Source organism: Choloepus didactylus, chromosome 2, assembly GCF_015220235.1.
Source record: "Choloepus didactylus isolate mChoDid1 chromosome 2, mChoDid1.pri, whole genome shotgun sequence".
Lineage (NCBI taxonomy): Eukaryota > Metazoa > Chordata > Mammalia > Pilosa > Megalonychidae > Choloepus > Choloepus didactylus.
The window spans coordinates 194,299,617-194,317,191 of NC_051308.1; the positions used below are offsets into that span (position 1 = coordinate 194,299,617).

Consider the following 17,575-nt stretch of genomic DNA (forward strand, 5'->3'; position numbering starts at 1 on the left):
CCTCCCTATATTTGTGCCTAAGAGCCTCCTCCCGAATGCCTCTTTGTTGCTCAGATGTGGCCCTCTCTCTCTACCTAAGCCAACCTGAAAGGTGAAATCACTGCCCTCCCCCACTACGTGGGATCAGACACCCAGGGGAGTGAATCTCCCTGGCAACGTGGAATATGACTCCCAGGTAGGAATGTAGACCTGGCACCGTGGGACGGAGAACATCTTCTTGACCAAAAGGGGGATGTGAAAGGAAATGAAATAAGCTTCAGTGGCAGAGAGATTCCAAAAGGAGCCGAGAGGTCACTCTGGTGGGCACTCTTACGCACAATTTAGACAACCCTTTTTAGGTTCTAAAGAATTGGGATAGCTGGTGGTGGATACCTGAAACTATCAAACTACAACCCAGAACCCATGAATCTCGAAGACAATTGTATAAAAATGTAGCTTATGAGGGGTGACAATGGGATTGGGAAAGCCATAAGGACCACACTCCACTTTGTCTAGTTTATGGATGGATGAGTAGAAAAATAGAGGAAGGAAACAAACAAACAGACAAAGGTACCCAGTGTTCTTTTTTACTTTAATTGTTTTCATTTTAATTATTACTATTGTTATTTTTGTGTGTGTGCTAATGAAGGTGTCAGGGATTGATTTAGGTGATGAATGTACAACTATGTGACGGTACTGTGAACAATCGAATGTACGATTTGTTTTGTATGACTGCGTGGTATGTGAATATATCTCAATAAAATGAAGATTAAAAAAAATATATTCTCAAACAGAAAATGACAGTTTGTGAACAAGATACCTGCTCTACAGGAAACACTAAAGGAAGCACTGCAGACAGAAAGGAAAAGACAGGAGTGAGAGGTTTGGAAAAGAATTTAGGGAGATAGTCACAGAGCAATGTAAGTACACTGAACAAAGATGACTGTGAATATGGTTGAAAGAGGAAGACTGGGACCATGTGAGACACCAGAACAAAAGACAAACGATAAAGACTGGGACTGTGTAACTCAGGGAAACCTAGGGTGCTCAATAATTGTAATAAAAGGTACAAATATGTTTTTACATGAGGTAGAACAAATGAATGTCAACTTTGCAAGGTGTTAAAAATAGGGTGGGATTGGGGGGAAAATACAATCAATGCAAACTAGAGACTATAATTAACGGAAACATTGTATTATGCTTCCTTTAAAATAACAAAGGCAATATACCAAAGCTAAATGCATATGGGGGGTGGGAAATAGGAGAAGGGTATGGGACTCCTGGCATTGGTGATGTTGTCTGACTCTTTATTCTACTTTAGGTTAATGCTATCTTTCCTTTTGTTGCTTGCTAGCTATCAAGTTTTGGTTTGTTTGTTTGTTTGTTTCTCTTTCTCTTTTCTTTTTCTTTTGCCTCTCTGCCTTTTTTGACTCTTCCTCTGTCTTTGTGGAAGAAATGGAGATGTCCTTATATAGGGAATGGCGATGGTGCTGAATACATAAATACGTGACTATACAGGGAACCAACGATTGTTTACTTAGGACGGAATGTATGGTGTGTGAACAAAACCATAGAAATGGGTTGATGAAGAAACACTGAGGGCACTATATTGAGTGAAATAAGACAGACCCATAAAGGCAAATATTGCAGGGTCTCACTGACATGAACTAATTATAATATGTAAGCTCATAAACATGAAATAAAAGTTAGCAAGATATAGAATGAAGCTAAAGGATGGGGAGTGGTTGCATATTATGAGCAGAATGTTCAACTAGGGTGAACTTAAATGTTTGGAAATGGACGGGGGTGATGGTAGCATATTGTGAGAATAACTAACAGTGCTGAAAGGTGGGTGAAGGTGGTGGAAGGAAAGTTAGAGGTTAAAAGATGGGAATGTATAAAACAGTGAATCTTGTGGTGGACAATGTCCATGATTAACTATACAAATATTAGAAATCTCTCTCATGAATTAGAACAAATGTATGACACTATAACTAGAAGTTAATAATAAGAGAGGCATATAGGGAAAAACTATATACCTATTGCAAACTATATACTACAGTTAGTAGTATTTTAACATTCTTTCATCAACAGCAACAAATGTAATATACCAAAACTATGAATCAATAATGGAGGGGGGCATGGTTAGGGCTATGGGAGGATCTGCATTTCCTTTTTTTTGCCTTTATTTCTTTTCGGGAGTAATGAAAACGTTCCAAAAATTGAAAAAAAAGAAATTGGTTGTGTTGATGGATGCAAGGCTATATGATGGTACCATGGGAAATTGATTGCACACTTTGGATCTCTGGATAGTTATACGGTATGTGAACAATCTCAGTAATATATATATATATATATATATATATATATATATATATATATCCAGGGTCCCCCTGAGGAGCCAGGGGAAAATGCAGATGTGTTGGGCTTCCTCACCTGGATTAGTGCTGATGTTCTCACAAACATTGAGTACTGATAGTTTGATGTGCCGAGCCCTCTATCGCAGGACTTGCCCTTATGAGGCTCAATACCACAAAGAGAGGCTAAACCTGCTTATAATTGTGCCTAAGAGTCTCCCCCTGATTACCTCTTTGTTGCTTAGATGTGGTCTTCTCTCTCTAGCAAAGCCAACTTGGCAGGTGAACTCACTGCACTCCCCCCTACACGGAATATGACTCCCAAGGGTGTAAATCTCCCTGGCAACAAGGGATATGACTCCCAGGGATGAATCTGGATGTGACACTGTGGGATTGAGAACATCTTCTTAACCAAAAGGGGGATGGAAATGAAACAAAACAAAGTTTCAGTGGCTGAGAGATTCCAAATGGAGTTGAGAGTTCACTCTGGTGAGCACTCTTATGTACTATATAGATATCACTTTTTAGGTTCCAGTGCAGTGAAATAGCTAGAAATAAATACCTGAAACTATCAAACTACAACCCAGTAGCCTTGACTCTTGAAGACGATGGTATAGCAATGCAGCTTACAAGGGATGACAGTGTGATTATGAAAGCCTTGTGGATCGCAGTCCTTTTATCCAGTGTATGGATGGATGAGTAGAGACAAATGGAGACAAAAACTAAATGAAAAATAGGGGGGAGGGGTAATTTGGGTGTTCTTTTTCACTTTTATTTTTTATTCTTTTTTTCTCTTTTTCTGGTACAAGGAAAATGTTCAAAAATAGATTGGGGTGATGAATGCACATTGGGGTAATGGTACTGTGAACAATTGACTGTACACTTTGGATGACTGTATGGTATGTGAATATATCTCAATAAAAATGAATATTTTTGAAAAGGCAGCCTACTCAATGGGAGAAAGTATTTGGAAACCACATATCCGATAAGGGTTTAAAACACAGAATATATGAAGAAATTTTAGAATGTAACATAAAAAAGACAAACTACCCAATTAAAAAATGGGCAAAAGACTTGAATAGATATTTTTCCAAAGAGGAAATAAAAACGGCTAAAAAGCACATGAAAAGCGAAGTGCAAATCAAAACCACAATGAGATATCACTTCACACTTACTAGAATGGTCACTACTGAAAAAAACAGAAAACTACAAGTGTTGGAGAGGATGTGGAGAAATAGGAACATTTACTCAATGTTGGTTGGAATGCAAAATGGTGCAGCCTCTGTAGAAGACAGTTTGGCAGTTCCTCAGGAAGTTAAATTTAGAACTGCCATATGACCCAGCAATCCCACTACCAGGCATATACCCAGGAGAACTGAAAGCAGGGATGTGAACAGATATTTGCACACTGAGGTTCATAGTAGCATTATTCACAATTGCCGAAAGATGGAAGCAACCCAAGTGTTCATCAACTGATTAATGGATAAACAAAATGTGGTATATACATACAATGGAATATTATTCAGCTGTAAGAAGGAATGAAGAGTACTGATGCATGTGACAACATAGATGAACCTTGAAGACATTATGTTGTGTGAAATAAGCCAGGCCCAAAAGGACAAAGACCGTATGATTTCACTAACGTGATCCAATCATAACGAGTAAACTCACAAGTTAAAATCTAGGATATAGTTACCAGGAGATAGAATGAGGGTAGGGAATGAGGGAGATGATGCTTAATTTATACAGAATTTTTAATTAGGTTGATTGTAATTGTTTGGAGATGGATAGAGGAGATGTTTGCACATTATTAAGAGTGTAATTAACAGCGCTGAATTATGTATGTGAATGTGGTTGAAAGGGGATGTTCAGGGTCGTGTTTGTCACTAGAAGGAAAGCTAGCAGATAAAACATGGGACTGTATAACATACTGAACCTTGTTGTGGAAAATGTGGATAACAGTTCAAATATAAGAATATTCTTTAACGAACTAAAACAAATGTACAAGGTGTTAATAGAGTGGTATATGGGAAAAATACACCTAAGGCAAACTTTGGACTATAGTTGTGCCAGTTTGAAGGCATTATGTCCCCCGAAACACCATTATCTTTGATGCAGTCTTGTGTGGGCAGAAAATGTATTGGTGTTGAGTGGTGTGCCAGTTTGAATGTATCATGTCCCCCTAAACACCATTATCTTTGATGCAATCTTGTGTGGGCAGACCTATTAGTGTTGGTCAGATTGTAATTCTATTGATTGAGTGTTTCCATGGAGATGTGACTCAATCAATTGTGGACAAGACCTTGATTGGATAATTTCCATGCAGGTATGACCCCACCCATTCCTAGTGGGTCTGAATTAGTTCACTGGAGCACAATATAAGCTCAGACAGAAGGAACAAGCTTGCTATAGCCAAAAGGACACTTTGAAGAATGCACAGGAGCTGAGAGAGGAACTGCAGTTTACAGAGACATTTTGGAGACGGCCTTTGAAAGCCGATTTTTGTTCCAGAGAAGCTAAGAGAGGACAAATGCCCCCAAGAGCAAGTGAGAGTGACATTTTTGAGGAAATGCAGCCCAGAGAGGAACGTCCTGGGAGAAAGCCATTTTGAAACCAGAACACTAGAGCAGATGCCAGCCACATGTCTTCCCAGGTAACAGAAGTTTTCTGGACACCATTGACCATCCTCCAGTGAAGGTACCCAATTGTTGATGACTTACCTTGGACACTTTATGGCCTTAAGACTGTAACTTTGTAACCAAATAAACCTCCTTTTATAAAAGCCAATCCATTTCTGGTGTTTTGCATTCCAGCAGCATTAGCAAACTAAAACAGATTTTGGTACCAGAGCAGTGGGGTGCTGCTGAGCTTGCAAATACCCAACATGCTGGAATGGCTTTTTAAATGGATAAGGTGAAGATTCTGGAAGAGTTGTGAGGAGCTTGATAGATAAGGCCTAACTGCTTTGAAGAGACTCTTTGTGGAAATATGGACTCTAAAGATACTTTTGATGAGGCCTTGAGCAGAAATGATGGATTTGTTCTTGCAAACTGGAAGAAAGGCAATCCTTGTTTTAAAATGGCAGAGAATTTGGCAAAATTGAATCCTGGTGTCAGATGGAAGGAAGAATGTGAGAGCAATGAGCTGGGATACTTAGATGATGAGATTTCAAAACTAAAAGTTGCGGATATAGCATGGCTTCTCCTGGCAGCTTACAGTAAAGTGCGAGTGGAGAGAGATAAACTCTTCTTGGGTTCAAAGAAACCAGAAACTGATGGTTTGGAAAATTTGGGGCTTCCAGGGGGTGTAACCCCAGAAGCTACAGCCCAATATGAGGATTTAACCAAACATGGAACCCAGCCGCCATTTCAGTACAATCCAGGATTGGAGATGGAGTTATCCAGAAAGAATTTGTGGAAAGTCCTATTGTCTGACAGCTTTGACCCCTGTGTGCTTCATGCTAAGCCAACAGAATTTTTGCGAGTTGTTTATAGACGGAGCTGCTACCAGTCTGGACTGGAGGAGACAGACAAGGAATAAATTGAAGGAAAAATTTCTTCAAAGACAGAGCCATGGAGGTTGAGGTATGGAGTCAAGAGGTCTTGGGCTGGGAGAGCGGAGTGGCCCACACACAAGGAAACGGTGAGTTTGCCCCGGAGGCTGAGGGTGGGCCTTCTGCCTTGATGCTCCAGAAGAGTTTTGCCACCCCAGGCCTCAAAGAGGGTGGAGCACTTTCCCAGGGAATTGGGGAGACCCTGGCCACCACCCCACTGTTCTGAAGGGGTTGAGCATGTGCCCCAGAGATGGAAGAGAATCCAGATGCTGCCCCAATGTTTGAGGAGGGTGGGGCCGAGACGGTGGTCTCCCCAATGTGTTGATATGTTGGAGAACTCACCCCAGCATTTGGAGAGGAAAGGGCTGCCACAAAGGCCCTTAGGAAGGGTTAGATTCCCGCTCTATCAAGCCCCAAGGATAAAACATTGCTCTGTAAATGACTCTCAGACTTTGAAATCTAATGGAGTTTGCCCTGCGGGTTTTAGGAACTGTTTTGGTTCCTCAAACCCTGTTTTCCTGACTATTTCTCCTTATGGCAATGGGAATGTTTCTCCTATGACTGTCCTTCATTTGCATATTGGAAGCAGACAACTTGTTCTAAGTTTCACAGGTCCACAGCCAGAGGGGAATTTTGCTTTTGGACAGACCATGCCTGTAACTGATTTTGACGGGATCTTGTACTTACATATTATTACTGAAATGATGTAAGCAATGTGTGATGGTTAGTTTCATGTGTCAGCTTGGCCAGGTGATAGTACCCAGCTGTCTGGTCAAGCAAGCACTGGCCTAACAATTGCTGTGAGGACATAAACAGGCTGGTTTATTAACTCACCAGTCAATTGGCTGCAGCTGTGACTGATGACTCACCAAAGGGCATGTCTTCCACAATGAGAGAATGCAGTTGGCTGGATTTAATCCAATTAATCAGTTGAAGACTTTTAAGCGAGACAGATAGAGGACCTTCACTTCTTCTTCAGCTGACCAGCAAAGCATTTCCTGAGGAGTTCATCGAAGTTGCCAGCTCATTTCCTGAGGAGTTCATCAAACACGTTTGTTGAAGATCCCAGTTCATTTCCTGAGGAGTTCATCGAAGTTGCCTGTTCGTTTCCTGAGGAGTTCATCGGACATCTTCACTGGAGTTGACAGTTTGCTGACTGCCCTACGGAATTTGGACTCGTGCATACCCACAGTTGCATGAGTCACTTTTATAAATCTTATATTCAGATATCTCTCATTGATTCTGTTTCCCTAGAGAACCCTAACTAATACAACTTGGTACCGGGAGTGGTTCTTGAGAAACAGAATCTTAAATGGGCTTTTACAATCTGTTTTCTACTCTGATTAGATTCAAAGGCACTAATGACTCTATTTCCAATAATCAAGAGGGCACTGACAATCCATGGCATGAGTTGGCAAAGGAGATACGCAAAATAGCACCATTTCATTCTCCTAATCATACTCTTGTACGAAGCAAGGCTCTGGGCGACAGTGTTTTCAACACCTTCAGAGTTTTGCAGAATTAAGAGGTATAATGATGTTGGCTGGCTGCTCTTAGATACTTTGGATGCAGTTGTAAGAGAAAGGGATGAGCTAAAGGCTTCAAATTTAAAACTTAAACACCGTATAACAGATGTAAAGGTTTCTATGTGTGCCCTGAAAGAAAATCTTATTTCCTGTGCTTGCAGACTTGAGGTTTCTGAAAACCAGATGCAGACTCTCATTGTGCGAGTAGCAGATTTACAACGAAAACTAAAATCTCAACCTCTCAGGGTGTCTGCTGTTAAAGTAAAGGCATTGATTGGAAAAGAATGGGAACCCGAAACTTGGGATGGGGACATATGGATTGATAAAAATGGCAGTGAGGACATTGGAACCCTGGATTCTGCTGAGTCATTGTTAGATTTACCTGTAGAGGGCTGTCCTGAAGAAACAGTTCCCCAACTCCAGTCAGCCCTACGGAGCTTCCATCCAACCTCCAACTAAAGGGATTAACCCTTCAGTGTCTGCTAATCCTGTAATCACCTCCCCTGAGGAAGCAGCCCTCACTCCACTTTCTGGAGAGATTAATCCTGTTTTGAGATGAAAATGCAACAGAATGTCCTGAGGTAAATGGCTTGAGGGATAATTCTAACTCTTTTCATGACCCACTCCCACCACCAGTCTTTGCTTCAAGACCTATAACTAGACTCAAGTCCCAACAGGCCCCGAAGGGTGAGATACAAAGTGTGACCCATGAAGAAGTATGCTATACTCCAAAAGAACTGCATGAGTTTTCCAACTTATACAGACAGAAACCAGGGGAATATGTGTGGGAATGGATATTAAGGGTGTGGGATAATGGTGGAAGGAATATAAGGTAGGATCAGGCTGCATTTACTGATAAGGGCCCACTAAGCAGAGATTCTGCATTCAATGTTGTAGCGCGAGGGGTTAGAAAGGGCATTAACAGTTTGTTTGGGTGGTTGGCTAAAACATGGGTCAAAAGGTGGCCGGCATTACCGGAGGTTGAAATGCCAGTACTGCCCTGGTACAATGTGGAGGAGGGGATTCAAAGGCTTAGAGAGATTGGAATGTTAGAGTGGATTTATCATGGAAGACCTGCTCACACAGCCCTGGAATGTCCAGAGGACACACCTTTTACCAGGACTGTGAGGAATAAATTTGTGAGACTAGCTCCATCATCCCTGAAGAACTCTGTAGTCGCCCTTCTCTGTAGGTCAGATATTACTGTAGGAACTGCTGTCACTGAACTGGAATCCTTAAACACAATGGGGATAATCGGGTCCCGAGTCGGCAGAAGCCAAATGGCTGCAGTTAATCTCCACAGACAAGGTGGGCGTGGCTACCATAATGGAAAACAGGCTTAAAGCAGCAATCAAAATAATATGACTTGCAGAGACTTACCGCTTTGGCTAGTGGATCATGGAGTACCAAGTAGTAAAATAGATGGGCAATCGACTAAATTTTGTTTGAACTATATAGGCAGAAGAATTCTAGGTCACATGAACAAAAGTCTCCCTTGAATTACATGAACAGAGAGTCACGGCCCCTTATTCAATTCCCAGACTTGAGACAGTTTACAGATCCAGAGCCCCTTGAATGAAGGGAAGGCCGGGTACCCTTGGGGAAGGAACCTGTTACACTGTCAAAAATTTATACTGCTAGTCTTCCTCCCAGCCTTCCCCAGGGGGACCTACGGCCTTTTACCAGGGTGACTGTGCATTGGGGAAAAGGAAATGATCAGATATTTTGTGGATTATTAGACATTGGTTCAGAAGTGACATTAATTCCAGGAGACCCAAAATGTCACTCTGGTCCACCAGTCAAGAGTTGGGGCTTATGGAGTTCAGGTGACCAATGAAGTTTTAGCTCAGTCTGTCTAATAGTGGGTCCAGTGGGTCCCCAGACCCATTCTGTGGTTACTTCCCCAGTGCCAGAATGCCTAATTGGAATAGGCATACTCAGCAACTGGCAGAATCTTCACATGGGTTCCCTGACTCCTGGAGTGAGGGCTATTATGGTGGGAAAGGCCAAATGGAAGCCACTATAACTGCTCCTGCCTAACAAAATAGTAAACCAAAAGCAACACCGGATTCCTGGAGGGATTGCAGAGATTAATGCCACTCTTAAGGACTTGAAGGATGCAGGGGTGGTGATTCCCACCACATCCCCATTCAACTCTCCTATTTGGCCTGTGCAGAAAATAGATGGGTCTTAGAGGATGACAGTGGATTATCGTAAGTTTAACCAGGTGGTGACTCCAATTGCAGCTGCTCTTCCAGATGTGGTATCATTGCTTGAGCAAATCAACACATCCCCTGGTACCTGGTATGCAGCTATTGACCTGGCAAATGCTTTTTTCTCAATTGCTGCTAGTAAGGACCACCAGAAACAGTTTGCATTCAGCTGGCAAGGCCAGCAGTTTACATTCACTTTGCTACCTCAGGGTTATATCAACTCTCCAGCCCTATGTCATAATATTGTCCGCAGGGATCTTGATCATTTCTCCCTCCCACAAGACATCACACTGGTCCATTATCTTGAAATTTCATGTGGATTGGACCTAGTGAGCAAGAAGTAGCAACTACTCTAGATTTGTTGGTAAGGTATTTACGTGGCAGAGGATGAGAGATAAATCAAACAAAAATACAGGGGCCTTCCACCTCAGTAAAATTTCTAGGCGTCCAGTGGTGTGGGGCCTGTCGAGATATTCCTTCTAAGGTGAAGGATAAGCTGTTGCATCTGGCCCCTCCTATGACCAAAAAAGAGGCACAACGCTTAGCTGGCCTCTTTGGATTTTGGAGACAACATATTCCTCATTTGGGTGTGCTATTCCAGCCCATTTACCGAGTGACCAGAAAAGCTTCTAGTTTTGAGTGGGGACCGGAGCAAGATGAGGCTCTGCGACAGGTCCAGGCTGCTGTGCAAGCTGCTCTGCCGCTTGGACCATATGATCCAGCTGACCCAATGGTGCTGGAAGTGTCGGTGGCAAATAGAGATGCTATTTGGAGCCTTTGGCAGGCTCCCATAGGAGAATCACAACGCAGGCCCTTAGGATTTTGGAGTAAAGCTTTACCATCCTCTGCAGATAACTATTCTCCATTTGAGAAATAGCTGTTGGCCTGCTACTGGGCCTTAGTAGAGACAGAACTTAACCATGGGCCACCAAGTTACCATGAGACCTGAGTTACCTATCATGAGCTGGGTGTTGTCTAAACCACCAAGCCATAAAGTTGGGCGTGCACAGCAGCACTCCATCATAAAATGGAAATGGTACATAAGACATAGAGCTCAAGTGGGTCCCAAAGGTACAAGTAAGTTACATGAGGAAGTGGCCCAAATGCCCATGGCCCCCACTTCCCACCTTGCCTTCTCTTTCCCAGCCCATAGCTATGGCATCTTGGGGAGTTCCTTACAATCAGTTGACTGAGGAAGAGAAAACTCAGGCCTGGTTCACAGATGGTTCTGCACCATATGCAGGCACCACCCGAAAGTGGACAGCTGCAGCACTGCAGCCCCTTTCTGGGATGTCCCTGAAGGACAGTGGTGAGGGGAAATCCTCCCAGTGGGCAGAACTTCAAGCAGTGCACCTGGTTGTTCACTTTGCTTGGAAGGAGAACTGGCCAGAGGTGCATTTGTATACTGATTCATGGGCTGTTGCTAATGGTTTGGCTGGATGATCAGGGACTTGGAAGGAACATGACTGGAAGATTGGTAACAAAGAAGTCTGGGGAAGGGGTATGTGGCTAGACCTTTCTGAGTGGGTAAAAAATATTAAGATATTTGTGTCCCATATGAATGCTCACCAGAGGCTGACTTCAGCAGAAGATTTTAATAACGAAGTTGTGCCAGTTTGAATGTATTATGTCCCCCCAAACACCATTATCTTTGATGTAATCTTGTGTGGGCAGATGTTATCAGTGTTGATTAGATTGTAATTCTTTGAGTGTTTGCATGGAAATGTGCCCCCCCCAACTGTAGGTGATAACTGATGAGGTATTTCCATGGAGGCGTGGCCCCACTCATTCAGGGTGGGCCTTGATCAGTGGAGCCATATAAATGAGCTGACAGGCAGAGGGAACTCAGTGCAGCTGTGAGTTACATTTTAAAGAGGAGCCACAGCCAAGGTGGACACTTTGAAGATGCACAGAAGCTGAGAGATGAGCTGCAGATGAGAGACAGTTTGAAGACAGGCATTGAAAGCAGACTCTTGCTCCAGAGAAGCTAAGAGAGGACAAACACCCCAAGGGCAACTGAGAGTGACATTTTTGAGGAACTGCAGCCTAGAGAGGAATGTCCCGGGAGAAAAGCCATTCTGAAACCAGAACTTTGGAGCAGACGCCAGCCTCGTGCCTTCCCAGCTAACAGAGGTTTCCTGGACACCATTGGCCATTCTCCAGTGAAGGTACCGGATTATCGATGCATTACCTCGGACACTTTATGGCCTTAAGACTGTAACTGCATGACCAAATAAACCCCCTTTTATAAAAGCCAATCCATTTCTGGTGTTTTGCATTCCAGCAGCATTAGCAAACTTAAACAATAGTTAATAATATTTTTAATATTTTTTCATTGGTTGTAACAAAGGTAGCACACCAATGCTAAGGGTCAATAATAAGGGGGTATAAGAGGTATGGGGTTTTTCCTTTTGGAGTAATGAAAATGTTCTAAAAATTTATTGTAGTGGTGAATGCACAACTCTGTAAATAAAAAAGAAAATTAAAAGCAGGTTTAGGTGGGAACTACCGAATGCTCACAATCACAGACTGGATAAACTGTGTGTGCTGGTTTGAATGTGTTATGTCCCCCAAAACGCCATTATCTTTGATGTAATCTTGTGTGGGCAGATGTATCAGCGTTAATTAGATTGTAATTCTTTGAGTGTTTCCATGGAGATACGACCCACCCAACTGTGGGTGATGTCTCTGATTGGATGATTTCCATGGAGGTGTTACCCCACCCATTCAGGGTGGGTCTAAATTAAATCACTGGAGCCATATAAATGAGCCGACAAACAAAAGGAACTCAGTGCAGCTGTGACTGACATTTTGAAGTGCAGCTGAGACTGACATTTTGGAGAAAAGCTACAGCCAAGAGGGACGCTTTGAAGAATTCACAGGACCTGAGAAAGGAGCCGCAGATGAGAGACAGTTTGAAGACGGCTGCTGAAAGCAGACTTTTGCTCCAGAGAAGCTAAGAGCGGAAAAACACCCGAAAAGCAACTAAGAGTGACACTTTGGAGAGAAGCTGAAGTCTAGAGAGGAACGTACTGGGAGAAAGCCATTTTGAAACCAGAACTCTGGAGCAGGCGCCAGCCACGTGCCTTTCCAGCTAACAGAGGTTTTCCGGACACCACTGGCCATCCTCCAGTGAAGGTACCGGATTATCGATGCGTTATCTCGGACACTTTATGGCCCTAAGACTGTAACTGTGTAACCAAATAAACCCCCTTTTATAAAAGCCAATCCATTTCTGGTGTTTTGCATTCTGGAGCATTAGCAAACCAGAACACTGTGGTATGTTTAAACATGGACTATTTTACATCGATGAGAATGAACAAACTATAACTATATAAAATTATGGATGAATCTCACAAACATTCAAGGAACAAAAGAAGCCAGAACTAATCCATGGTATAAAGGTCAGCTGTCAGGATAATGATGATCCTTTGCAGGCAAGAAGTCAGTGACTGGTAAAGGGCACAAGAGGGACTGCTGAGATGCTGGTAATATACTGTTTATTGATCTGTGCGCTGGTTATGTGAGTGTGTTCATTTTGTAAAAATTCATCAACCTGTATTCTTATGGTTTATATTGTTTTAAATTAATTTTTAGTTCTTAAATAAATGCAAAAAAAAAAAAAAAAAAAGGCAAAAAGTACCACAAGGCTTATAATAAAAACAGCAGTCCTCTGTTTCACTACTACCCATCAACTAGTCTTACTTGCTCCCCAAAACATCAACTTTCAATTCTTTAAATATTTCTTCTGGTATAAACTGCCATGTTTTTAAATATTCTTATATTACTATTCTTTCTTTATCAACTTAAGCAAATATATAATAATCTACATACAGCAATTTGTTCTCATGTACTACCCCATACATACATCTATACTTCTCCCATCCTCCCTATATAGCTAAATAATGATTTTTTTAATATCAGTGCTTAATTTTTACCTTAGCCTTACCTTAGTAAATGTTCTTTACTATTGGGCCACATCGAGCAGTGTAATTAAATTTCTTCTATTATACAATTTTTTCCATAGTTATTAACTGCCTAGTTTTATTTTAAATTTGTTTAATCTTTTTATTGTAAAATAACACAGAAGATACAGGAAAGCACACACGCATGCATGCACACACACACACACACATACACATACAGTCTAATGAATTATTTTAAAGTAAACCCTTTGCAACCTCCACCCAGATCAAGAAATAAACATATAGACCAATGGAATTGGTTTCAGTATCAGAAATAAACCCTCACATATATGGTCAATTGATTTTTCACAAGGGTGCCAAGTTTACTCAATGGAGAAAGAACAATCTCTTCAACAAATGGTACTGGGAAAACCGGATAGCCATATGCAAAAAAAAAAAATGAAGGTGGCTCCATTATCTCATATCACATACAAAAATTAACTCGAAATGGATCAAAGACAGAAATATAAGAATTGAAATGATAAAACTCCTCAAAGAGAACACTGGGAAATACCTTTAGGCCCTTCTGTTAGGTTGTGGTTTCTTAGAATTTACACCAAAAGCACAAGAAACAAAATAAAATATAGATAATGAAGACTTCAACAAAATTAAAAATTTGTGTACACCAAAGGACTTTATCAAGAAATTAAAAAGACAACCTATGAAATGGTAGAAAATTTTTGGAAACTGTGGTGGTTTGAAGCTGTATGTACCTTAGAAAAACATGTTCTTAAAGTTAATCCATTCCTTTTGAAGTAGAACTTTTGATGAGGCTACTTCAGTTAAGGTGTGACCCACCTCAATCAGGATGGGTCTCACTCCTATTCCTGGAGTTCTTATAAGTGGAGTGAAATTCAGACAAGGAAAGAGAAAGCCACAGGAAGCAAAGAGCTGAAATCAACGGAACCTGGAAGAAAAGGGACAGACCAAGAGACAAGGCCAATGTGCCTTGCCATGTGACAAACTTAAGGAGTAAGAATCACCAGCAGCTAGCCCCAGAATGCTACAATCTTCGGGGAGAAAGCATCACCTTGATTATGGCCTGATTTGGACTTATCTTTAGCCTCAAAACCATAAGCTGATAAATTCCCATTGTTTAACCCGACCCATTTCATGGTATTTGTTTGAGCAGTCTAGAAACTAAAACAGAAACCATATATCTATAAGGGTTTAATATCCAGAATATATAAATAACTCCTACAACTCAACAACAAAAAGACAAATAACCCAAAATAAAAATGGGTAAAATACTTGAATAAACAAAGAAGATACACCAGTAGTCAATAAGCACCTGAAAAGATGATCAAAATCACTAGCCATTAGGGAAATGCAAATCAAAACCACAATGAGATACCATCTGTACTATACTTAATAGTGTAATTATAATAACTTTTTTTGTCAACTGTAACAAAGATACCATACTAACGCAAAATGTTAACAGGGAAAACTGAGCATGAGGGGGGAGACGGTTGTATGGGAACTCTGTACTATCTGCATGATTTTTCTGTAAACCTGTAACTGCTCCAATTTTAAAAAAGAGAGAAACAAAACATGATCAACATCATTAGCTATTAGGGAAGAGCAACTCAAAACCACAATGCGATACCACTTCAAGCCCACTAGGATTGCTACAATAAAAAAGAAGAAAAAAGAAAAACAACAAGTATTGGAGAAGATGTGGAAAAAGTGGAAGCCTCATGGATTGCAGGTGAGAAGGTAATATGGTACAGTGCTGTGGAAAACATTGTGGTGGTTCCTCAAAGTTACACATAGAATTACAACCTAACCCAGCCATTTCACTCTTAGTCATATGCACAAAAGAATTGAAAACAGAAACTCAGATACTTGTACATCAATGTTCATAGCAGTTTTATTCACAAAAGGTGGGAACAACCCAAGTGTCCATTAACAAATGAATGGATAAACAAAATGTGGTATATACATACAGTGGAATACTATCCATGGCCTTACAAGTGAATTAAGTACATGCTACACATGGATGAATCTTGAAAACATTATGCTAAGTGAAATAAGTTAGACACAAAAACACAAATATTGCATGATTCTACTTATGAAATATCTAGAACAGGCAAGTTCATAGAGATAAAAAGTAAGTTAGAGGTTACCAGGTGCTGGAAGGAGGGAGCAATGAGGAGTTATTGCTTTATAGGTACAGAGGATCTCTTTGTGGGGACGAAAAATTGTGGGAATAAAAAAGTGGTGATGGTTGTACAAAATTATGAATGTAATTAATACATTCAATTGTACACTTTTAAATGGTTAAAAGAGCAAATTTTGTTTCATAAATACTTTTCCACAATAAAAAAAATACAGATAATTTAACCAGGTTAAGAAAAATGATACAGTCGGTGAGAACAGAAGCAAAGCAATAGAGGCATAAAACAGTGCGGGCCGAGAAACTAACGGCAGTTTGGCAGTGCTAACGCATAGGGGTGGTGAGGGTGTCAAGAAATGTGGCTGTAGGAGCCTCTTGCCTCCTGAGTACCAAGAACACACTTGAGGAACAGAAAGGAGGCCACAGGATCCAGGAAACCCGCCATCTGTGCCAAGATGCTGAGCATTCTCCCCATCCACACCTGGAACTGTTCTGAAAAGGTCCCCTTTAAGGGGCATTCCTCGGAGTGCAGAACTGGTGACATTCATGACCTGCTTCCTTTCCTGTGAGGCAGCTCTCGCCTCAGTCTGAGCTCCAAAAACTTTTGGTTTCCACTCATGACAAAGGAGGTGAGAACTTTAGATTATTTTGGAGCTCCTTTACAAACCCTGACCCTGGGAGAAAAGGGAAGGGTACCAGGGTAAGGGGAGATGGCTGCAGGAATAACCCCGAGGCATCACGAAACTCCTATGCCCAAGACACGACCTGCACCCCGATTCACGCACGTCGCCACTCCGATGTCCCACGAGCCAAGAAGTCGGTGCTGGAAGGCAGGACATCTCTGCGCCCTCCCTGCACCCTGCGCGCTCCCGGCACCGACAGCGCCAGGCCCTGACCCGATCCCCGTTTCCCGGTCACCTCAAGGCTCTGTTTACCTTGGTCATGCCAACCCCCACCACGAACACTCGGCGCTGGGGCGCAGACTTCAAGCTGGCAAGCAACATGGCTGGCAGCAGTGAAGAGAACAAGGCGAGTGCTGCCGACCAGGACACTGAGCGATCCGAGCCGGGACAGCAAGGTTTCTCCTTTCGGGCGGGGACGGGGGCGAAGCCGAACGGGTGGGCGGAAGGGAGGAGTGGATGGGGCGGGACACGCGCATGCGGAGAGAAGGATTGAGGGGAGTGCCAGCGCATGCGCGTAGGCAAGGCGGCGTGTAACCCTCCGGGGGTGGGGAGTGTTATCTTTCCCTTTGTAGAGGGAGCTCTAGGCTGGAGTTATCAAACTTTACCTCAGGTGTTCTCAGGATTAAGTGTGGTAATGCAAACAAGCCTTTGGCACTTAATAGAAGGAAAGTTTATATAGTCAGTGCCCTGTCCTGTGCTAGTCATATATATGACTTCTAAGACCCTTTACGAGGCCTAAGGGTCTGTGATAAGAGCCCCTCATAGATCTTCAAGGCAGAAAGCATTAAACAGCTGGAAAGCCACTGCCTCTAAGAAATCCGTAATTGCTCCTAGGACTGCTAGAATTTTTAGGCCAGATACTCGATCAAGGAAACCTTACCTATTGGCAGCCAGAGGAGGACAGCTGTGGGGAGCGGGGAACCAGAACGAGCTGTTCCAGGTATGCGGGGAAGCATTGGTGGGAGGGGCAACACAGCTACAAGGAAACATATTTCATCCAAAGGAAGAAAGTGCTGTTCTGAGGCCAAACACGCTGCCCCTCTAGGGACCAAGTCCCCTGTCTCTGGAAGAAGGGGATAGTTCAAGTTGAGGCTGACTGCCTTAGGGATGCTGCAGAGGAGGGAAATTGAACCAGTGGGCCTACAGTTGACAAGCAATTTTCACCTCCCTACCCCCAATAAAA

The 17,575-nt window shown here is 42.3% G+C and overlaps 1 protein-coding gene across 2 annotated transcripts in view; it reads right to left on the reverse strand.

The window, feature by feature from the left end:
* SCP2 (sterol carrier protein 2) overlaps window positions 1-16,826 on the reverse strand; it is a 239,240-nt gene extending 222,414 nt beyond the window's left edge. Inside the window, exon 1 of one of the 2 annotated variants that reach the window (XM_037827204.1) lies at window positions 16,645-16,826. In XM_037827204.1, the coding sequence (XP_037683132.1) occupies window positions 16,645-16,713 (69 nt within the window). In that variant the 5' untranslated portion in view covers window positions 16,714-16,826. The remainder of the gene's footprint in view (window positions 1-16,644) is intronic. The other variant, XM_037827205.1, reaches the window with a different exon arrangement.
* Window positions 16,827-17,575: the final 749 nt, after the last annotated feature.